Genomic DNA, 24,534 nt, shown 5'->3' with positions numbered 1-24,534 from the left:
CTGTAGCAGGAAGAATGTTGACAACAAAAACTGTCTTTACGGGATCACATGTTTGACAGGCAACACCGGTTGAAGTTAGAGGTTCACTTTTGTTTTTTTTACCTTGTTAGATTTGTATTGTTGATTGTCATTTATGCTTAGAAATATTTACTTCTATATGCTTAGAGTTTTGTAATTAGTTGTAGATTGGTAGAGGTTTTGATCCTTGATAGTCTGCAAACTTTGTGTGTATTAGACAGCACTTTGGGAGCATGAGAGGTCATACCGTGTCTTATTGTTTTATGATTAACGTAGTTGCGTCTGTTCTAGTCTAAGTGCTCTTTGTTTAGATGAACTGCAGGACTTCCTCACCGTGTTATCTAGGATGAACCATCTAGGGTGAGGGGGAGGCTACCCTCTTCCTGACCAAGGATGTTTGACCCTTTGATCAGCAGTCCACACACACACACACACACACACACACACACACACACACACACACACACACACACAGGCAAGGTACTCTTTGTGTGTATGTAGACGTCATATGTTAATGAACTTATGCATATTCATGTAACCTCAATAAAAGAACAGTGGTACGGGAGAACGGACGAGAGCAACTGGGGTCAAGCGAAGGAACGGTGCCTGTCCGGTTCTCTCCCGTGCACGAGAAACATGAAGAAGCTTGCCTACTTGTGTCTTGCTTTGCAGTGTAATTATATTGCCTTCAACGTTCCAGCGGATGGGTTCAAGCTACAAACCTATCATACCTCTCTTATTTGAGGTGCATAATCACTCACTTTCACTGATAAATACATAATCTGAACAATGATTAATTAAGGTGACACAGTTAAGACTTGCTTATGTTGGTGTGCAGATCATCTTCGTTGTTAATAAAACTTAATTTCACTTTGCAGATCAGTCTGACCTTTGCTCCTCATCACTACAGGCACATATAAAATAATGTTACACAGTTTGTTTGTTTTTTTTCCTTTTTTGTTTTTAACCTTTACTTGCAAAACCAGAACAAAAGTAGAACAAAACCCAATAAGATCAGACGTGTTTTGTTTAGATGGATGGATTTTTCACTTTTTCAACATTTGGAGATGGTGGCACTGGTGCAGTGACAGTATGACGATGCAGAGGTTTGGAGTGGGAGACAAAGTTGGAGAGGCAAGGGTGAGATAGCTTGGACATGAGCAGAAGAGGGATAATTAATACACTGGTCAAAGGGTTTTGAAAATGGAGCTGCCAGGCAGGAGAAAAAGAAGAACATCACAGAGAAAATTAATGGATGTAGTGAAGGAGTCCATGCAGAGGACTGGGTTGACAAAGATGCTTGGGATAGGGTGAGATTGAGGGAGATAACCTGCTGTGGTCACCAGCAGAAATAATAACAAGAAGAAGAAGAAGACAAATTCTTCATCATTCCCTTAGTTGCACATCCTGGATCCCAGATTGAATCAAGTTAAGCACATTCACACAACAATCCCTCATATATAGTACATGCCTCACACAGGCTGTCTGTGTAGGCTCCCAGGCATCACGGTCATGGTAATCTAAAGAGTGACTACACTTCTTTAAGTTTCTGGAAGACGTTCACTTATAAAAGAAGCCTTTTCAGCTATAAAACCAAATGGTAGAGAGTCCCAGATTCTTAACCCTAGTGGGAGTTGTCCCTTAAGAGGGTCCTTGACCAACTATTGATCATATGACTGATCACATAAGCCAAGGTATGAAAAAGAGTATGGGTCATTATCAGCAGAGGTCTTGGGTAAAACCATTGTGAGACCCTGCCTCACCCTGAGATCAACTTCTGAAACCATCTAGAGAGAAACAGAGTAACAAATGGAACAACATGAGATCAGGCGATGGGAAGTGAAACGTCTTTAAGAAACTTACAGAACTCCACTCAATTAGAAAAACTCTTACAGTCCTTTCTAAACATCCATAAATGGTCTGTTCTGTTACATATTATAAAACATGAGCTCTATCAAATGTCCCCTTTTCTTGAATAAGAAAAATGTTTTTGAAGTTTTGTCTTGTGTCAAAATATGGAAAATCTTTACTTAGTGTATATGCACACAGGTCAGCACAAAGTATGCTAAAGAAAATCATGTTCACTGAAATAAAAACGTGGGAAAATTCACGTCCAGAAACACAAATCAATAAAACTCTGATTTTATGGTCCACAAGTCTGTCTCAGCATCTTGCATTTGGGTCTTAACTTCTTTACATCTCGACACATAGAATTTCTCCTGGGGGCCTCAATCCCTGCACCAACAGACCCTATTTCAGATGATCAAATAGGGATTTGATGGCACAACTGCATGATAATGACACAATCAGTTAAATCAAATGTATTAGCAGGGAAAAAACTAAAACAAGCAGTCCCCCAGGGTTGAACCACTATTTTGCATTATTGGATTTGAAAAAAAAAGAGAGAGAGAAACTGCGTACTGCTTTGTCCTGAGGCAACGAATTTTAATTAAATGAAAAATCTGTCAAAATCTGTTGTTAAACAATCGGACATAACTTTTAGATATTCACCTACATGGACATTTTATTAATAAAGTTATTTCATTTTAAACTAAACATGATACTTATCTCACCAGATGCTGTTGCTGCTACATGTGACTTTGGTTTCTGCAACGACTGGAGCACAACCATGTTAAAGAGAAAACGCTCTTCTCCTCATCAATATATATGATGGTGACATGTTTTGGGTCAATATTTTTATTAAAAAACAAAATAAAATGTAAAAGGACAATGTAATTATCAAAAATGTGGTTTCTTGCCTGAGGGCAACAACATGCTATGAAGGGCTAAATCAACACCGTGGTGTCTGCCAACAGGAAGAAACAGTGCTTGTCAGCATATGTCAGCGAAGACACAATGCACGCTGTGTGCACAAGTTCTATACATCAAAAGAGTCACAAGCAGTTGTTGCTTAGACTATCGCTCAACTTTGTGAAGTGTAGAGAGAAGAAACATGTTTAACAGGCAGCACTGGTTTAATCACAAGAAAAAGTTTCAGTTTGTGCTATGAGCTAGTCTGTGCAAAGTTCAAAAGCTTCCTGGGTTTTTTGCTCATTTTATTTGTATAAACACACACTCTCTGTGTGTGATGTAAGATAAGATAAGATAAGATAAGATAAGATAAGATAAGATAAGATAAGATAAGATAACCTTTATTAGTCCCACAAACATAACAGTAACTCCAGGAAAAGGTTAGCTCTGCAGCATAGGCTACGGCCGTGCAACCCAGTGAGGGGTGAACCTTCTTCATAACGATGCAAAATTAAACCTGAAGTTAACTCTCTAAGCCCCAAATCCTGCTTTGGTGCAGGTCTCAGAAAATAAGTCAAGTTGCATAGACTTTAAATGGCAGCATGGACGTGCATTTACAGGGAACTGCTTGGTTCTCGCCTGTATACATGCTTGTTATTACTGCCATCTTGTGGCTGCAGTTGGCTATTGATGCTGACTGTTATATGCTCAAGGGTTTTAATTCAGCTGCGTTTTTCCCATTTATATATTTTAGCATACTTTTTAAATCAAAATGAATCCCCGTTTTTCTGAGCTTGATAAAAGTGATAATTGGATCTCACTAGAGAACCAAACTACAAACACACAACTTTAAACTGACAGTTTTTGAAAAAACAACATCTGGAGACTGATCCGGGAACATTTTTCTGTAGAAAAAAATGTTTTTACCTTTGATACTTTATGTACTATTTACCAATGACACACAGTTGTGTATACAATATTACTGTATGGTATATCCTTTAAAAAGGATAAATCGGCAAGGTTAGAAGACATTTTGTCCACACTCACGTGTGGGGTATTTTCTGTAAGGTGCATGCACTTGTAAGGGAAAGGCATCTTCACCCCTGTGGAGGCATTTTCGACAACCGTCTGGAAATAACAAGACAAAATTTATATCAACAAGTCAAGAGTAAAGCACTGATCCAACAGCTATGATTCAGACCACTCACTCTATTTTGGCTAGTTACATCTACAAGGGTCACCAGCCTGCCAGCATGGGGTCCAGAAGAGTTGTAAGCAGCATGGCTTATCTCAACAAAGCACTTGAACACTTGGAGGAAAAAAAACAAAGAACAGCACATCAGAAGTGATACAAGCCTGAAAAAGTCTGAGCTTTTATATCTGGGATAACCAAGAAGGAGCCTTGACTACCCGGTTTGTAGCATTGCAATGTATGCAATGTATAGCACCAGTTCATTAATGTCAACTAGCCTGTGTTTCTGTGATCAGTGTTATGCACTGAACACAATAGGGGGTGCATCTAATAGTGCCCTTAAAAGTAACACAACACTGAAAGCGTGTGACTGTTATATAAATAAAGCTTATGATCAGTGTGTGCTTTCACTCTCAGGCCCTCGCTGCCTGATAGACCGTGTTGTGGTGTGGGTGACAGACATCATCTATAAAATGTTACATTTAAAATGTGACTTTGTGACGCATGACTTTACAAACACTTCACAGATTGTGAATGAGGGCTTTAACAATACATGTGGCCCAGTATAGAACAATAACACATTTTCAAGGAAAGAATTATTTCAACATGCTAACACTCTCATGGCAAACTTCCGCCTGGCGCACATACAGCTTCCAGTTCTTCAGCTCACATGCACAGTCTGTCTTGCTAATTGTGCCAGCCATCTGTCACACATTCACTTGAAATCGAATTTACTAATTTTGCTTTGTCGAGTGCATGTCTTGGAGTGTCCTGATGGGAGTGGTTTGAGGAGATGGGGTATTGGGAGAGTTATTCTGGACTCTAATACGAGTGTGAAGGGTTTGTTGGTCTGCTGGCAAAGTCATGATTGATCCCAGAGGGTGATGGCCTTTGCCAGGGGTGCACTTTGTCACTCATTGATAGATTCAGCTAAGAGGTTGGTTTTAGTAGCTTCTGGATATCTTCTCTGTTTTTTGCAGATGATGTGGTTTTGTTGACTTCATCGAGCAATGACCTCTGGCTGGCACTGTAGTGGTTTTCAGCCAACTGTGAAGCAACTACAATGAAGGTAAGTATCTCCAGTTCTGAGGCCATGATTCTCAGCTGGAAAAGGGATGAGTTTTTCCCCAAATATCTCAGAATTATGCTCACAAGTGAAAGAACAGAAGAGCACAGCAGGAGATTGATGGATTTTACATCCATAACCTGTGCCTGTGAGTTGTGGGTAGTAAGCAAAAGAATGAGATAACAGCAGGAGAAATGAGCTTTTGTCCAGACATCATAGGGTATGGGCTCTCCCTCAGCAACAGGGTGAGGAGCTTGGTCATTCTTGAGGGGCTAAGAGGAGTGCTGCTACCACTCCAGCGCAGGTGGTTTGGAGATTTGACTAGGATACTTACATGACTGTACAACTGGAAGGAGGCCCCAGACTCCATGTTGGGAAGATTATGTCTCTCAGCTTGATTGGGAATGCCTCAGTGTCCTCCCAAAAGAGCTGGAGGAGGTGGCTGAAGAGAAGGAGGCAATTCTGCTTAGAATTTATTTTCTGTTCAGCTGCTCTGTTTAGAAGAAATCTTTACTCTTCCCTCTTTTTTTCACCATGCATTGTAATTACAGTAAAATACAGCTATACATACATATATATATATACATGCAGTGTTCTTGTTACCTTTTGATATACTAATCCTGGTTGCGATGGATTTGCAATAACCACATCATATGTGTGAAATAATCCCATAATGGAATGCAGCCTTCTTTCTACAGTAATTTGTAATGCTTAAGGGTTTTGCATGTAATCCAACTAAATAGCAGTACTTAAGTCATTATTCTTACATCTCTGCTGAACCTTGGGCAGTGGAAGGTTGCTTTAGCCCTCTACAAAATATGAAGTCAGCTATAAATACATTTATAATGCTTGAAATTATTTTGTTAATTTGTCATGGGCTATTCAGCTTAACTGCATTTAAATTTTCTGCATCCAGTGAAGCTAAAAATAAGAGTTCTTTCAGAGGGAAAATAGATTTTTCTTAGTTGAACACAAAATCTGATGTGGTTTGAGACATTTTATAATTTCCTGACCAGAACATTAAAAAAAGAATCTAAAAATGACTTTGATAATAATATTATTATCCCTTTTCCCTTGAGGTGCCTGACATCTGTTTTAATCATACACAATAGTTACCCCATTGTAATTAATGATATCATATTAAGTGCCTGTAATTTGCCCATTTTAAATGTCACATTGGGTCAGGCTGTGATAATATCTGATGGGAGAACGAGAAAAACTGAGGCAGCGATACAGTTAAAGGGAGAATTTATTAGGGATTTAATCAGCTTGTGTGACAAAATTTGACCTTGACGTCTTACTTTTTCCACCATCACCTGAAGCAGCAACAGCAGTAACGCACAAGCAAGGTAATTCAAAGAGACTTAAATTTTCTTTTGTCGGGCGAGTCTTTTAACGGCAGACAGTAGAAAAATATCTCTGCCTTTTTATTGGAACCCAGTGTGACAGTATTCATCCAATTAGGCATGAATGATTGTTATCCAGCGACATTATCGTCATCATATTTTTTGGGAGTATGAAAAAGGGCATTAAAAAGTGGAAAACGCAAACGATGAAAAAGCTCCCAGGCTGAGACAAAGGGAGACAGAAGGAGGGCACATAAGAGGTGAGGCAAATTAATTGGTTTTGCTAAATCCTCCTCAAACAGCAGAAGCCAATGTGGTTCCACAAAAGGCCATTACCGGTAATCAATTTAAATCTGTTTTACCCTTCCCAAGGAAACCAATTAGGCAATTTAATTTAGCTTTTTTGATTCACAGCATAACCACTGCACAGGACAGGACATCCAATTCACTTCCTGCAGAGGGGGACAAGTGAAAACACTGGGAGGTGTAACTGGAACAAACAAAGCTATTGATCTGAGTAGGCTAAGAGATTCAGGGAGGAGTGAGAAGGAGACACAGGAAGCATAGCAGCATGAATAAATCTGGATTTTGTTAAGAAGAAGGAGAAAACATCCTGCTGCGTCAATTCAAAACTGCCTCATCAATTAAAGTTTATTGCAAGTTTAGCTCAATTTTCTTGTGCCTAGACTATCATTTTTCATTTAAAGCTGCATTTTTGTGTCACTAGATGGCAGCACTTGACTACTGATGATTATCTCAGCAGTTGTGGGTGTTGTGGCCGGGCTTGACTTATGCAAAGCTTTGGTTCAAAGTCAGGTGTATTCCTTTTATAATTATGGTCTCATTTCCTTGTGATGCACGTGTAGCATGAACACAACCAATGCAAACACGCATGCATACACACCTACACACTGCACCGCTGAACTCATTGTAATAACGCACACACCGCACACTGCTTAATCAACAGTGTAGCTGCACAATTTCATCACACTGGCTGTTGGGTTGGTATAGAGGGAAGTGTCAGTCAGCCGTGTCACCCATCATAGCGAACAAACAGACCCTCCACAGGGGCCGTGTTTCTGCACCGATGTGTTATCAATCTCCCATCATGCATTTCTGTGCAAATGCTAGTGCGCTACCTCTTCCATGGGTGGTACATTTATGTGTGTATGTCAACTGGTTTATTGTGGTAATGGGGAACATGTGTGATTGTGACAGACAGGAGTTCTGCATGACCGCACACAATGCTGTATGTGTGCCTGCTGAAGCAGACACACGCAGATAGGCACACAAACCCATATATTTGTGTGGCTGTCTCTGTGGGGACATTCATTTTTATAGTGCATTCCCTGGCACTCATATCCTACCCTAATTTGTCTCTTAAACCTTTAGCCCTTTCAAAAAAGCCCTTTAAAAAAGTTAAAAAGGTTGTGTGAGAACCAAGGTGTTGACAGACATGAGTTTATTAGACATAAATGCAGAGCTAATATGGCCAATAACAATACCAGTACTTAAACTTATAAACACAGCTTATGTAGGAGAAAGGAGCGTGTGATGATTTATGAGATGAATTATCATCAATTTGCAAATTCTGAACATATTGTAATGACCACTAAATCACTGTGATTTTTTACTACCCACAATAATTAGTTAACACAACAAAGCACACCTTTCAGCTTTTCATCTGTTTTGAAATCGTGGTTTGTTTGTTTTTTTGGGGGATCTGGAATTTAAATGTGCCTGTCTCTACAGCACTTCAACTTCATTTGTTCAGATGTGCTTTGGGCTAAAAAATAAAAAATAAAATCGATGTCACAGTCAACACTTTTCATAGTGCTTGTTAGAAGTATATTTGTTCATTTCCCCCCAAAAACAAACTCTTTAACAAATTTCACTGGGCTACATGCTGAACTGGGATAGAAACAAAGTATTGATCCTATTGCACTAGTAACAACCTGATACCAATATAGTTGGTATCGAATGCTACCAATATTTGGATCCATCTATTCATTTCTGTTGGACATCCAACATACACACATACAAACTGGAAAAAGGAGAACCATGTGAAAAATGTTAAGGGTTTACACAGATAAGACCAACAGACCATTAAACTCTTCTGGTTTATCCTTATTCAAATCTTTCCTTCTGTATGTTTCTTTTTCTTTATTGTTTCCTCTCTTCCTCCTCCTTTTGCCAGCTGCATTTCTTGGATGAGGCTCTTGGCCAGTGGTCTGAGAGAGGCAACTGCAGCTAACCATTTGAGGAAAAACAGCCCTGGCAAGGCCAATTACACGCAGACAAAACACTTTGCATGTTATTGTGTTAGGGATTCATGCTTGATTGACTGAATGGGTTCTAATGAGGCTGGGGAACAACGCGCAGGAATGGAAGAAACACTCTTCCATTTCCCTGATGGATTGATTCATCCGCGCCCTCATATACACAAACCAGGAACACACACACACTTGCTGGTAATACCCACAGAGCAAAGATGGACAATCTCATTGGCATGCACATGGAGGAACACATACAGTAGAGACAAAACAACAAAACAGCTAAAGTGTGCCTGTGAGTGTGTGTAGTGGGAGGTAGATTAAGAGGAGATATTATAATGGAAAGGTACCTTGCCGTATTGCCTCTGCAGATGCTTCTATGCAAAAGCTTCACTCCCACTGGCGTCCTTTTATAGTATCACTTGACTAGGCAGAGTTGGATATAGCAACAGATGGATTGGTAAAGCCTTCAGCAGTGATAAAAAAAAATGTCAGCTTGGCCTGTGTAACAGATGTTGGTTTTATTTCTGTGTTGTGTTGCGCGCTGGGCCTCAACTCCACTAAGTTTCACATCTTTGAAGTTTTTTTTTGTTCTCCGTCTCGCTGGAATGAAATTTGAAATGGATAATACTAGCCACGGGGTAGAGAAAATAACAAATGGCAGCTATGATGTTTGCAAGATCACTGTCAACAACTTACAAATTGAAAATGAAATTAGCTAGCACCCCAGGTTCAGGCTATGAATTTTAAAAGGCAGGTATGAGCCACGTGTATGCAAGATGCAGGGTAAGAGACATGGAGGTACACAAGTACACAAACGACAAATGCTAAACTTGCAAATGTGCATGGCTTACATGCAAACAAGTGAGACACTGAAGTAGTTAATTTATCACAATGTAGAGTATGCTTTTCATTTGAAGTCTTGAGAGTCCTCAGAAGAATATTTGATCCTTTCTGCAATTCCTCCTCCAGCTGCCGATTTCTTTCTCCTCAGCTTCCACTCATTCATCATTTCTTACTGCCCCTCCTTTTCCTCTCAGCTCTCTCCTCTACCTCGTCCATCTCCCCTGCCATACTGAGGTCAGGGTGAAGGGTCAATTGCCTGGGTGCGCCACAGAGCCTGTTCTTGAAGGAGCAGTCATGTTTCCGAGCTGCGTCTTATCTTTGTCTTTTATTTCACCTGACAAAACTTTCCCACCGGAGACCGCCTCATTTTTGCTTGCAGTAACCAACTCTTTGCACAGCTATGTGCACACAAACGTTTTCTGTGTGCTTTATGCGGTCTGACTGTATATTAGTGAGTCGGTATGTGTGGGTTGATGCTTCTCTCTGTGCTCCAATCCTCTCCCTGCCCCTTTTGCCCACCCTTGTTTATTTACCCTGCTAAGTTTCCTCCTCTCCAGCTGTCTTCCATTCGTGACCTTTTTCTCTCACTGCCTTCCCTCCTCCATCGATAGCCCGAGCTAATAAGGCAATTAAAGCCTAATTAAAGGAGTCTTCAGAGAGAAGCAAGGTCTCAGGCAACTTCATAAGTGTAAGGGAGCAGTGTGCTTATTCAAGCCTCTCGTGAGCTCCCTGTCACTCCCTCCTGTCCACCACAACAAAGCAAAGAAAATGAAAGGCCAGAGAAACTGTATACACAATCCCATTCCTTTTTTTTATTAGTCTTCAGTTTTGATATTTTTAGGTGTATCCAGAAATGGTTAATGCCAGGTAACTAGCTAATTTGTTCAGCTGTAGTGTATTTATCCAGCGTCAGCCCACTCATTGTTGTCAAATTTGCCAGCGCAGATCAAAGAGTCCTGTGCAGTGTGTCAGCCAGGTTGCCTCTACTTGGCACTCTGAATCTAAAGTCAGGGATTAAGAGGGGAACCAGGAAAGAGGTGGTTCAAGGTTCATTTTAGCTTGTGAGTTTCTTGTCACAACAATCTGCAATGCTGTGTATGTTATTGGGTTTTTTTCCACATTAATACCAAAGCTTCCCTCACATGCCGATGCATACGATCATTGGGTGCACTTGTAGTCTGAAACAAAATCTTTACCCCTGATTTAGAAGGCACTTACAATGCATTAGCCTTGTGGTAATTACTAGAAACTCAATTAGAAGAAACCGCTGAAGACCAAGACCAAACTTGAGGGCTTAAGCTGCAACCCTGGTAAATGGATTTGGAGTTAATTTAGTGAGTCAGAGGGTGAAACAGCCATCAGTGATGTTTTAAGCTGCAGCAAGCATCCTGAGCACTCAAAGCTCTCTACCTTAGGCTGCGCTCTTCTGTAGTTTGCTCTCAGTTAGCAATCAGCTTTACTTTAGCTCAAATCTTGCAATTAAAATGCAGTGGGAATTTATTTTTCCTGTCTGTGCACATAAGCCTTGCATGCTCGTGCTTGTGGCGCCCTGCATTCAACTTGTTTTTTTGCTCCCCTCACCCCATACATTATTTCTCTGTAATGTTTACATGTGTACATGTTACCGGGCTATGTCCCAGATTCTGTTCAGAGTGAGGTGGTATATTTTATTTATGTCTCTGTCAATGTTCTCTAACATGCCCCGGGGCTTTTTTCTGACCTTAAGTACTGCCTGTCTGTCTTCAGTAAAGGTCTGTATTTACACGGTCCTTATATAATTCTCTGTATTATAAAGAAAAACATGTAAACATTAACATTCTTTATTAAAAAATAAAAAAATTTTTATGAGGAACACTTTAATTTTCTTGCAACAACTGAATGATTGGAATATTTGTGGAATAAAAATTAGCCTTCCAGTGCTCCCTTGTGGACAGTTATTTTAATGGCAAATTGTTTCTAAAATAATTCAAGCAAATCTTTTCTGTATTGCTAATATCAACATAATATGCAACCGGATGATTCTATCAGCCATTATGATGTATTAGTCAGGCTCTAGCGGTTAATACCTACCTCAGACACCTGGGCCTGGTGGGGGTGTAATATACACCAAGCTGGTAAGTTGTATCACATATTGGACTCTGCCATCTAAATCTATGGAGAGAGCAGATGGACTGCACCTCGGAAAAACTGTGGGTGGAAAAGCCTGCCTGTCTCTGTGTGCGTGTGAATGCTCCTATTGGTGCCAGCATGTGTGTTGGCGTGTGTGTGTTCAAGTAGGTGCTGCAGTAAGATCTTGGCTTTGGCCTTGGAGTAAAGTTTGTGTGTGTGTGTGTGTGTGTGTGTGTGTGTGTGTGTGTGTGTGTGTGTGTGTGTGTGTGTGTGTGTGTGTGTGTGTGTGGGCTTGTGAGTGGGCGTATATCGTGCGACCACTGCTGTGCCTCCTTCTTCTGGGGACCAGATGGTGACGAAGCCGGTTGCTCCACTTGACTGTTTCTAACATCATCGCACACAAACAAAAGGGGGAAATGGAGGCAGAATTAGACAGAACTTTTGAAAGGAATGTCTGGTATGATTGCTTTTTAAATTAAGCTGACCAATCAATTTTGTCTAAAAATTTCATTTAATAGCGGTTTTTTTTAAAGGTGAAAACTAGATGATGACTATTTAAAAACGAATGATGAAACGAATGAAATATTGGAGGAGTTTGGAAGCGATCCAATCAGAAATAAGCTACATTTGATCTGCCCCCGGGTGAGAGTTCAGCTAGCTCCCATGAAAGTGTGACAAAATGTTAGGATTAGAAGAGTAGACGAGGAAATAAGATGCTTTGTAAACCAAGGTGAACAACTCTCACTGTTAAAAACACAACAAACGTTTACACTTTATACCTTTAATCAGTGCAATCAACTTCAGATTTACTCTACGATAATCTTATGATATTGAGTCAACTGAATATGGACTAAAACGAAAAAATTAAGACTAATACCAAATTATATTTTAGTCAAAAGACTATTAGTAAAACAAACTTTAAATTTTCTGTCTGGAGTCCACTTTTCTAAACTTTGATCGGTCATCTCAGCTGTGAAATAAGCTACATGCCTGCGTTTGTGCAAGATTAGCAGTTCCACATTGTAAAAAATATTTACAACCTGAAGTTAAGTTATAAGTTATAGTGAATACAAATACAAACGATATTCAGTCCAGACAAGTAAACACAAACATACAAATTATATGCAATAACAGATCATTATGAGAGTGACATTAAAAGTAGTCACACTGAGTAAAAGAGCTATTCTTTTGCTACTTTTAATGAACTTGAACTCCCCCACCAGTTCTTACAATTTCAGCTCCTTCTGTAAATTATTCCAGGAAATGGGGGCAGTTTAATTAAAAGCCTTTTTTTCCTAATTAGAGACAAACATTTGTATAATATTGTGAGAGCGTAGGCTGTACTGGTTGTAGTTTTTACACATATACGCACACAGTTAAGGAGGAATGAGCAGAAACAGAGATTTATACATAAAAAATGTATAAATCGTGGCTCAAAGAGTTGGCAGTTCGTCTTGTAACCGGAAGGTTGCCGGTTCGAGCCCTGGCTCGGACAGTCTCGGTCGCTGTGTCCTTGGGCAAGACACTTCACCTACCGCCTACTGGTGATGGCCAGAGGGGCCGATGGCGCGATATGGCAGCCTCGCTTCTGTCAGTCTGCCCCAGGGCAGCTGTGGCTACAACTGTAGCTTGCCTCCACCAGTGTGTGAATGTCAGAGTGAATGAATAGTGGAATTGTAAAGCGCTTTGAGGGCCCCGAAAAGCACTATATAAATGCAATCCATTATTATTATTATTATTATTATTATTATTATTATTATTAAAAAAACAATAAATGGGAAAGTCTGCTGGTGTACAGAGATGGCCACTTAGTAGCAGCGTACGGAGGACAGTAATGTACATGATTTCCACAGCTAGTAACAAATGTAAAGCACAAACACAGACAGTGTCCTATTCATAAAGAGAAGCAGTAAAGGCTAAAAAAAAGGTTGCAGAAAATTTCAATTTCAACTGATCTTAGGAAGCAAAGACAACAACAACTATAAATCAACAATTTTTCAAAAGTTACCAGTAAAATAGACCCGAACATGATAGGCTTGATTATCTATAATGAGCATTTTTTTTGTTTAATGTATCACAGTGAGGTGCTCTTTCAATGTAAGATGTAAAAATTTTGAAGATATAATTTGCAATGCTGTTGAATTATATCAGCCTACATTCATTCATTAAACCTTCACACTTGAGAGATCACTAAAAAGTAACACTGAGTCAGTTTAATAGTATAGGAAAGGGCTCAGAGGTCTCCTAACATTTGGTCTACCCTAATTGATAAAAATGAGTGGAACCCGAGTAAGTGTGAAAAAGGAAATTAGCTTAGACTTTATTTCTTGACAATATTTCTAGACATAAAGAAGAGGAGGTGAAACACATGCGGCTGTTTGTATTCATTTAAGGGCTGAAAATCTAATAACTCTTGCTGACCCGATCCATCACATATACTAGCAGAAACAAGCTCCAACCAATTATGTTAAATTAGGAATTATAACTCAATATTAAGCATTAACGATTAATTATAGATTACAGCAAATGCTTCTCTTTATTCTCGATGCAGTTATAGCTGTTTCATCTCACAAGATTTCCCTTTTATTTATTTTTGGGGGTAAAAACCTTTCAAGAAAGTTACGATGCTAGGATGATTTCAGTGGACAAGTGTGTGGTCTGTGACGTGATAAGGACTGGTGTGGACATTGTGCATGGACAGCTAATCACCAACCACGCTCAGCTGACAGGCTGATGCCGCCTTATGACGCTCTGCCTCCACTTTTTCTCTCAAGAGACTGTCTAATTACGCGTGATAGTGCGAAGGAAATATGCTGAATGACAACACATTATGGACCATGAATTACAGAATGTGTAAGCCCACTCAGGCTTATTTTACATCTGACACCATGGTGATTACATGTGATTAATTTGTTAAATGGAATAAAACAGCCACTTCTTCTTTGGCGGCAGAAAATGAAGCACATCAGGAGACTGCCGGCAGCATTTATGCTGCACCTCTGTGTTTTTATTTGTTCTTTTAAAGGTGTAAAATACACATACTGAGGCTTCTTGTTAATATTTAAGTCTGCAAATGTAGCTCTTGGTGTAGTAACAGAAGGCATTAGAAATACTAAAGTAGTTTCAGTCTCCTATAGTATTCCCAGAATCCCTTAGGTCCAAAATTAAAACCGGCCCTCAGTGGATTGAGGCTTGGCTCATATACATATAAAGGTCATGCGTGACTATTAATGAATATCTTTGTTCCTGTCTTTGTCTCTGGAGCTTGCTAATTGAACCAGCCTCTCTTTCCCTACATCCCTTGGATGTACTACATGACGACACAGGAAGAGGCATTTGACAAAAATGTGTCTTTTTTTCATCCAGTGCTGCTAACTGTGATGGTGCAGCTAAATGAGGCCTGTGATGAACGCCATGCCAGACAGAGGCGTCCAAGCCCACTACTTCCCCTTCTCTCACTGCCTGGTGCGCAGTGCAACGGCCAATCAACTGCTCACACAAAGGAGGAATTAGCATATTCCCTGGCACAAAATCGCTCCCTTAATTGCAGCTGCATTGAGTCCATGTTCTCCACACATCCTCTTCTTTCTCTCTCTCTCTCTCTCTCTCTCTGGTTTTATATATTCTTTCCACTGGCCTCGTCACCAGCTTCTCAAAAAGTGTTTTGCCTTTTATTTGTGCGTAATTCTTTCACGTTTCACTTCGTTCCTCCTCCAATCATTCAGTCTTCATCAGACGGCTATTGTGTGAGCTCGGGGGGAGAACACAGAAGGAGAAGGATGGGGGCTGGGAATGTGTTTGGCATGCTGTACTATAGCAACAAGGTTGTCAGTCTCAAATGATGCTCTCATAATCAGCACATTGGAGCTGGGCTGCTGCATAGAATGACAATATCACCCTGATGCTATGTACATTGCTGTGGTCTCCCTTTTGGCTTGTCAATCTTTCTTTATCTCTCTCTGTTTGCGCTGCTCCTCACTGCTTTCCTTTCTGCACCAGCATTTTTGTCTGCTTCTTTTACACTCTCATCCTTGCACTGTTTTCTGAGATTTTTTTTTCGTGCAGCTTTCTTTTGTTTCTTGCTTTGTCTCCAGTGTAACATTTATTGTTGCTGTTTGCATTCCACCCTTGCTTGCCATCTCCTCTGTTTATCCATTTCCTCATCTACCTTTTGTTTAGATTTTCCTTTTGCAGATGTTTAATTTCAAAAACATCAAAAGGTTTCTTAATGCTAGTTATTTTTCTAAGGCGGGTCCTGCTAAAGCAGCATTTGACCACAAGTCATTATTGAGTAAGGTGAAGTTGTAAAACTTTAAAACCTCTCCAACTGGACAGATTAAAGTTGCATTAGGATGGTTAAGTTAGTATACACTATATATGGTAATTATTCTTAGGTGTGATGACTATGCAGTTTAGTACCCCAAGGAAGTTTTCTACAGTCACTTTTCAACTTCCATCCATCAATTTTCTTCTGCTTATCTAATTTAGGGTTGCAGGGGAGCTGGAGCCCATCCCTGCTGCAATATGGCAGGAGGCAAGGAAATCCTGTAGAGGTCAGCAATCTGATTTAGTGTTGGGACTAACGCGTTATTAAGTAACGCGTTACAGTAACTACCTTATTATTGTGGTAACGAGAAGGGTAACTAGTTATTATGCCAAAACCAGGAACGCGTTACTCGTTACTGGGATTTAAATAGGCTCGTTATCCGTTACTTCGTGTGGTGGCTATCACGGAGCTTCCACAGATTCAATAACATTAGCAAGTGGTGGAGGCCAGCAGGTGGATGAAGGAAAAGGGAGGCAAGAGGAGAGACCCGAAGCGGCCGCTGGTCCGAGAGTGTCAGGTGAACTGAACTTCAGGTAAGAAGTTATGACCTGCAGTCCATCTGAGTCACATATAAACCAAGTTTAGGTGGAGTTTATTTTCGTTATGCTGACTTTTTCGTACTGCGTGCTAGCTAGCATGACGGAGTTTCTATACAGCTGGGTGGGTGCTATGTTACTGATGTTGAACTTTATTTTGTTCATACGGTTAATTATTAGAGTTGCCAACCCTCCCGTAAAAAACAGAATCGTCTCGTATTTGGAGAAAATTCTCAATTCTTATTGAGGTGAAAAGAAACACAGTTTGTCCCGGACTTCAGCTACAATGGAAAAGACACAAAGCTGGATTTATTCTGTGTTTACGCTGCACAGCTGCCTCTTCTCCTCTCATTCTCTCCCTCCCTCTCCTGTTTCTACTTCAATCATGAAACTGATCAATGATCAGCTGATCGGCTTTTCTCTCTTGTTTATTTATCGCCCACTTTGCGCCAGAAAGAGGAAACCAGTGGATGTCGCGCTAAACAACAGCAGCATGTTTAAGCTTGATCAGCTGTTGTTAGAATTTATTTAATATTACTTTCTACTATCAGCTGATCTAATACGCTGATGTGCTTTTGGTGTTTTCCACATCTACAGACTGTAGTCAAAACACAAAGGGGTGCACAAAAAATGGCAGAAGCAAGTCTGCGGGAGAAAGCAAAGAGTCACCCAAAAAAAAGAAAAAGGACAAAACCAAAAACGTTGTCCAAAATTCAGCAGCCGACCAGCAACGTAAGTAGCAAACAGCTTGGCTTTTATACTCAGGTGAAGAGCAACATTTAGGGTACAGCAGAGAGTAATTTGTGTCACAGCTGTAGTAAAACAACATTTGTGTCTTTTCAGGGGAATACCAAGCCAGATATGTGCAGGAGCACCATCTAGGAAATGGCGGCTTTGGAGCAGTGTTTGCTGGCTACAGGATAACAGATCATTTCCCAGTAAGTGTTCAGATGGTGGGAGTAAGACAGGCAGCAACGCAGATAACGGACAATATTATCAGCTGAGCATTAAAGGTGCTGTTTTACACCTTTAATGAAGTCATACTGAGGAAATGCTCACCAATGCTCTGTGTCTTTTAGGTAGCTATCAAACACATTCCCAAGGACAAAATCCCCATCCAAGTGACGGTAAGTGTGCAACACTTGAACTGTTTTTACATTCCTGGACTGAGTGCAGCGTTCACCTGTGAAACGTCTGTTCCTCATCATCCACTTTGTTGTAATATATCAGGATGAAAACGGGAAGGAAGTCTCAGTGGAACTGGCCATTTTGCTGAAGCTTGCAGCTGAAGCAGATGGATCAGTGGGAACGTCGGCTCCTGTGTCTCTGTTGGACTGGTTTGACTTTGGCACAGAGCTGATCCTGGTGCAGGAGAGACCTGTCCCCGCTGTGGACCTGTTTGAATACATAAGAGAAAATGGAGGATGTTTACCAGAAGAAAAGGCCAAGGTAAGTTGACTGGAAGAGCCTTAGACTGTACAGCATTCAATCAAAACACAGAGTATCAGAGAAGCATCAACCTGTTGACTCATTACTGTCTTTTTCATCTTTTCCAGGTCATTCTGAAGCAACTGGTTGATGCAGCAAAGGACCTGGAGGAGAAACACATCTTTCACCGGGACATCAAGAGTGACAACATTCTGATTGAGACCGGCTCAGACGTGCCTCGAGTTCGTATCATTGACTTTGGACTGAGCTGCTTTGCTACGGAGAGATCGCGGTTCCGCTTCTTCTATGGTAACATATTCAGCTCCTGCTCTTCACAGATGTAGCAATTTGTGCCTTTTGTTTTAGAAGAAATTGTAATTGTGTCTGTTTATTAGGTACACCTATCCACAGCCCTCCTGAATGTTACTGGGGCAAAAAATACAGGCCTGGACCCACCACGGTGTGGCAAATGGGAGTGGTGCTGTACGAAGCGCTTCATGTGGGGGACTTTAATATCATGATGTTCATCGAAAACGAACTGAAATTCAACGAGCATCTGTCCCCACGTAAGAAAACACCACACTTCAAGATTCACTGATGGCTTGGATCACTGGAACTATCATCTTCATCTTTTCTCTCCTTTCTTTCTTTCTTTCTTTCCAGACTGCCGGAATTTCTTGGACGCGTGTTTAACCGATGTCCCGGAGAAGCGCCCAACGCTGGGGGACCTCCAGCGTCACCCCTGGCTCAGATAAGCCCATCTCTCATACACACACACACACACACACACACACACACACACATTTCATATCTTATCATATGAGTGTGATAAATGACCTAACTTTCTTTTTTGTCTTTATTTCATTTTTTTTTTGTTTTTTTAACAGGAAAAGGTTTTTTGGTTTTTTTTGGCCGATTCTAAATTTTGCTATCCTGAAATTCCTGTAACCCCCCCAGCCATCCCAGGAAAGGGGATCTCTCTTTGAATTGGCTTTCCCGAGGTTTCTTCCCATCATTCTGGCCCCCCGGGGAGTTTTTCCTTGTCTTCATAGAGAGCTTGGGCTGGGTCAGGAGCTTCATCAAAATTGGCCTTATTTGATTTGGTTAATGTAATAAAATATGTTGATGTAATCAAAATTAGTAAAAATCAAAAGATTTAACTTAAACTTCCATTAAAACTTGTTTAACTCAACTTTGCTGAGAATACTCTTTCATTACTAGGGCTAGGCCATATTATACCATCCATCCGCTTCCGTTTATCCTTTTCAGGGTCGCTGGAGCCTATCCCAGCTGTCATAGGGCAAAAGGCGGGGTACACCCTGGACAGGTCGCCAGTCTGTCGCAGGGCTAACACATAGGGACAGACAACCATTCACATTCACACCTAGTGGCAGTTTGGATTATCCAATTAACCTATCCCCACAAGCTGCATATCTTTGGACGGTGGGAGGAAGCCGGAGTACCCGGAGAGAACCCACGCAAACACGGGGAGAACATGCAAACTCCACAGAGAAAGACCCCGGCCTGATGGTGGAATTGAACTCAGGACCTTCTTGCTGTGCAGCAACAGTGCTAACCACCGTGCCACCGTGCTGCCATATTATACCGTTCACGGTAATACCGGTATAATGTTAGGCAACGATAGGAAAATGAAATATCGCGATAGAATATGAGTAAAACGCGCATGTGCAGTGCCTTTGTTTTCATACGCACATGGCTGATTGTTGAGTGAAACAGATGAACCATTAGTTTGTAAAAATGGTGCAACTTCAGTGATGTGGAACTGGTTTGGTGTTTGTCCGTCAGATACACGACAAAGCACATTTTTTTGCAGAACATGCAAGCAGCCGTCGTTATTGTCGTATTTGTCGGACTAAAATGCTCTTAAATCTGGGAGTAATCTGGGTCCTAAACTCCGTAAACTTCAGGTCAAATGAACACTGCAGCATCACTGAGAGTTAAAAACTGTCTAAATTCTTTCGTCTTTAATAAAACGATCAGCATTGCTGCTTTACCAGGTGTAACTATGAAGTTTAACTTCCAGGCATCCATGAAAACAAAATTTATTACACTTAACGGAGTTAGAAGTTAGCAGGAAGCTAGCGGAAGTTAGCTCGCTAGTTTCGCTAGTTACCTAAGCATGATATTGCATGTTCTGACTGAGAGATTTCTGAAAAAATTCAAACGTACAGCTCTGCTATCACTGCCAACATAAATGAAGACAGGAAACTAAACAGCAGTGACGTTTGTAGGCTTACTGAAGTTAGGCTAGCTGGTATATAATGATGTGCTACATGATCGCTAGCGGCACAGCTACGTTAGCATAACATAAACAGTGAAGGTGGAGGACGGTGTGTTCACACCGAATGCGATGGACGCGAACAAAAACGCCCCAAACGACCCTAATTTGATGCGTGCACATTCGCGCCTCAACGCGTGTCCAAGAAAAATCCATCGCGTGTGAAATATCATATTTTGACGTGCGTGAACCAGAAATGTGGGAGGAAGTTGTGCCAGACGGTATCTTTGCAAGATGGCAGCTGTCGAGCTAGCGCTTGAAGAGAGAGTCTCCCTCTGCTCTGGAGAGCAGAGCAGCGGCGTAAAAGACGTCCTCGCTGTACCTGGGTCCATCAGGTCCTCCAGAGGCGTGAGCAGTTTGGTGAGTTTCACCATTTGCTCCAGGAGCTGCGCCTGGATGACGGCCGATTCCAGCGATATCACTGTCTTTCACTCGGCCAGTTTGAGGACCTGCTTTCCCGCGTCGGTCCCAGAATCGCCCGCCTAGACACCAATTGCAGGCGCTCAATCCCACCTGCAGAGCGCCTGTCCGTCTGCCTGAGGTTAGTAAAAGTATTTAATACGGTAGTCCTTTATTGATACCTGTGCTAATATATGCTAAACCATCCATTCATATACTGCTAACATGGATGTGCTATGCTAACAGTGAATGCTCTCGGTGTTTACTGATAGCAAACTGTGGTACAGAGACGACTGTTTATAATATTTCTAGTCATACTCAAGGTCTCATCAAGTCCCGATTTAATTCGATTTATGCTGTTATCAGTGTTTGCAATGATATGGCTGTGGTGTCATATCAGTGTATGCGCTCGGTGTTTGCTGATATCAAACTGTAGCATTAGGACCAATGAGTTAACCTTTGTAGTGATACTCATTCCTTTTTATTTAGAACTGGTTTAATTCTGGGATAGTTGAATATTTGTATATAATCACCGCAGACTGTTTTAGATTATATCTAATATATATCATGTAATTATCCTTATAATTGCAAAATATTTTATGTAAGATTTATGTTTTGTAATTTGGAATTTTGGAATTTTAATAATGTATTTTGCAGAGGTGGGACCAAGTCATTGTTTTGCAAGTCTCAAGTAAGTCTCAAGTCTTTATCCTCAAGTCTCAAGTCAAGTCTCAAGTAATGTCAGGCAAGTCAGAGTCGAGTCTCAAGTCACTGGTGTAAAAGTCCAAGTAAAGTCACAAGTCTGAAATTTTGAATTTCAAGTCCTTTCGAGTCTTTAAAAAAAAAACGAAAAAAAGCATGTTGCAGTTATATGCTAAATGTAAATATTAGACCATGTAATTTTTAAATCTGTGTTTTTCTCAACACATGACAAAATAGTGAACTTAGAAAATATACACAAATTGTGAAATTGCACCTCTTTAAAATGCAGCTCAATTAAACCTAGCTCCAAGAATAATTTTCACCGACAGTTCTGAGATAAGCTGCATGTTATTCTTGGATGCGCTTGTAGGACCGGCTTTAAAATCGCATGACAAAAATATCATACATAAATAAATGATATTTTAAAAAAAATATAATTTAAAAAAAAACTGCATCACCAACGTAGCGTGGAAAACATTTGCTAGTTAGATGAAGTCAGCTATCTCATCGTAGCATATTTATATGCATATTTATAATTATACGCTTCTTGGAGTGAGTGCATACACTCATGAAGTTTAGTAACTTCCGGTCACTGCAACAAGCCCAGGTACAGTTTACCGACGGATGGGTACAGGGACCTTGAAATGCACCGTGTAGAACGAAAGACCATCGTACGTATCATAAGTTTACCAGTCTCACAAATCGTCGTCATAAATACACATTCGTTAACCGTTTATTAATAGGACCTTTGAGCTCAACGGTAGTTAATTAGCAGTGGAAATAATTTCTGGTAGCATCACAGAAATGTAGCAGTGACAATAATATTGTATGCTGTAATCGCACTGGACAATTAGTGATACAAAACAACAGTTTTATCCTGTGAATAAAAGTATATGTTTTTGTCAATGTACCATAATAACAGAAGCGAAACACAATATTCTGTCAGGACAATTCACTATTTATGCACAATAAACAAAGGAGCATAGCGCGACAATTTCTGTTCAGCGCCAGACTTGCTTGTAACCTATATCACCAATTATGTTAAGAAAAATGACGCATTAACTACAACAGCAGACTGACCTTTGTGGAAATGCTTGGAGCAGACTAACCTGTGAGCTGGAGGGTTCTGGGACGTTATAATTGGTCTTTGAATGGCTGCAATCCAGGCCATCCGTCGCATCTTTGTTACTTCGGAAACATGGCTCGAACAATTTCTCTTCAACGACGTAATCCGATAACAACCGATCTCTTTACCCGTCGGCTTCCCGTGGCTGTCATGCGACCAGCTATTGCAGTTAATAACACAACAGCTTCTTGACATTTTTGTGTTTCTTTTTATCGCTGTGTGACTGGTTTCAATTGAAAGCCTGCGTGCGATAGTACCGCTTGCCACGAGTTCCCAGAATCCTTTGCGGTTCTACCCGTGAATGACGTCACATTTTCAATCTTTTTTTTTTTTTTTTTTTTTTTTTAAATGTCACATTTTCAATCTCTATATAATATGCATGTTAAATTTTATATTTGGGGTAAAATATCAAGTCTTTTCAAGTAAACCGGTTCAAGTCCAATTCAAGTCCCAAGTCATTGGTGTAAAAGTCCAAGTCAAGTCACAAGTCTTAGAACATTATTTCAAGTCAAGTCTAAAGTCATAAAATTAATGACTCGAGTCTGACTCGAGTCCAAGTCATGTGACTCGAGTCCACACCTCTGGTATTTTGTAACTGCAGTACACATAATACTCATTTAAATTGGTGTGTCCACGGTGAGCCAGATCATCCCCCAGGTAGCGACAGTCATCTGGGACTGTCTAGTGGACGATTTCCTGGCTGTGCCTTCACCTGGAGACTGGCGGTCCATCACAGAGGGATTCCAGGAGCGCTGGAACTTCCCTCTGTGCTGTGGAGCTGTGGATGGGAAGCACGCCCAAAGGAACCCCATATATCATATAGGAGACACACACATTGATATACACTAAATATTTATTCCATTTCTTTTTTTGTGGTACCCAAATTTATACACCTGCTTGATTTTGTTTAAACAATTATTGCACACTTTCTGTAAATCCAGTGAACTTCTTTTCACTTCTCAAATATCACTGTGTGTGTCTCCTGTATGATATTTAACTGACATTTTTTATTGTAACAACGATTTATACAGGAAAATGATGGCTATTAACAATGTTGCCCAAACTTTTGCATCCCACTGTATTAGTATATTTTGTCATTAGTATAATATGAAATAAATTCTACATGTGTAAGTCGTGTGCCAACATTTGCTGTGTAGTAGAACTGAGACATTAGTCATTGAAAAAATTTATTTGAAATAATATTAAAATTCTCAAACAGAAAAACATTAAACATAAATATATAAAATATAAGAATTTACAGAGAGACAGGAATAAAAAGGACCCAGCTGCTCTCCAGAGCAGGAACAAGGCTGAGGAGGAAATGCTCTATTGGAGACTGGTGTGGCCTCTTCAGGGACTCCAGGATGGCCAGCTCCACCACCGATGGACCGTCCTGGGACCCGTCCCTCATCTGCCTCGGAGCTGTCCTCCTCTGTGGGCCTGTAAAACAGCACAAAACACAAAGAAATGAGAAGACTGCTACTAGATTTTAATTTCAACATCGAAAAAAACAAACAGGATATAATCAGATTGGTTGTAGACATTTAGTAAAGGTGATCACAAGGCAATCCCACAGAGTAAAAAGCTATCAGTGCTTGCTGTATATCTGATGCTACAATTACATACCTGTGGTGCAGGAGCTCAGGGACTGGGGAGCCAGGAGAAGCAACAGGGGATGCTCTGCTGCAGAATCAGTTGGTTCTATCAATACAGTATTAAATGTTAACAGGTTGAATATAATAATCATAGAGTATGTACAGTGGTCCCTCTTTTATTGCAGCAGGGGTTCTCAGAATAACTAGCCCCTCGCCACGCACTTTATACACTTTTTTCCCCACAGACATGAACATTGGTCACAGTTCTCACAATTGATTCTCAAAGTGCAAACCTTTGTAGATTGCAAAACGTAAAAGTATTATTATGCCGCGGTTTGTCTTCATCTGCCCGCCACTTTCGTGCGCCTTTTTCCCTCACGGTGCAGGTGTGTATTTCCGAATGAGGGTCATAGTTATGGGTGTTTTTGTGCTGTTTTTTCTATTGGACATGATGGTTATCAAAACCAAACGTGATAAATTTGGCAAGTGCAGGAGACACGACACGGAGCAGATTTGTCAAT

At 40.6% G+C, this 24,534-nt stretch overlaps 1 protein-coding gene and 1 long non-coding RNA gene across 2 annotated transcripts; one reads left to right on the top strand and one right to left on the bottom strand.

Annotated features, from left to right (window-relative positions):
* Positions 1-3,783: 3,783 nt before the first annotated feature.
* LOC147307150 (uncharacterized) lies at positions 3,784-5,398 on the bottom strand. Its single transcript, XR_015126479.1, has 3 exons — positions 5,362-5,398; positions 3,978-4,078; positions 3,784-3,897 (listed from the first exon to the last, which is right to left on the bottom strand). It is a non-coding gene; the product is annotated as an uncharacterized LOC147307150 (long non-coding RNA).
* A 9,517-nt stretch (positions 5,399-14,915) lies between these two features.
* LOC147307149 (serine/threonine-protein kinase pim-2-like) lies at positions 14,916-20,583 on the top strand. Its single transcript, XM_086274280.1, has 8 exons — positions 14,916-15,066; positions 17,062-17,196; positions 17,308-17,402; positions 17,544-17,591; positions 17,695-17,913; positions 18,021-18,201; positions 18,288-18,458; positions 18,556-20,583. Exons 1-8 carry the CDS (start codon positions 14,916-14,918, stop codon positions 18,645-18,647), a joined length of 1,092 nt encoding a protein of 363 aa, XP_086130406.1. The 3' UTR covers positions 18,648-20,583.
* Positions 20,584-24,534: the final 3,951 nt, after the last annotated feature.

This window comes from Aulonocara sp. 'chitande type north' Nkhata Bay, linkage group LG19, assembly GCF_057382095.1.
Source record: "Aulonocara sp. 'chitande type north' Nkhata Bay isolate Kocher_YH1m ecotype deep benthic linkage group LG19, A_spYH_male_GT1.1, whole genome shotgun sequence".
Lineage (NCBI taxonomy): Eukaryota > Metazoa > Chordata > Actinopteri > Cichliformes > Cichlidae > Aulonocara > Aulonocara sp. 'chitande type north' Nkhata Bay.
Note: the sequence above shows the minus strand (reverse complement) of the source record. Positions and strands in the feature narration are given on the sequence as shown.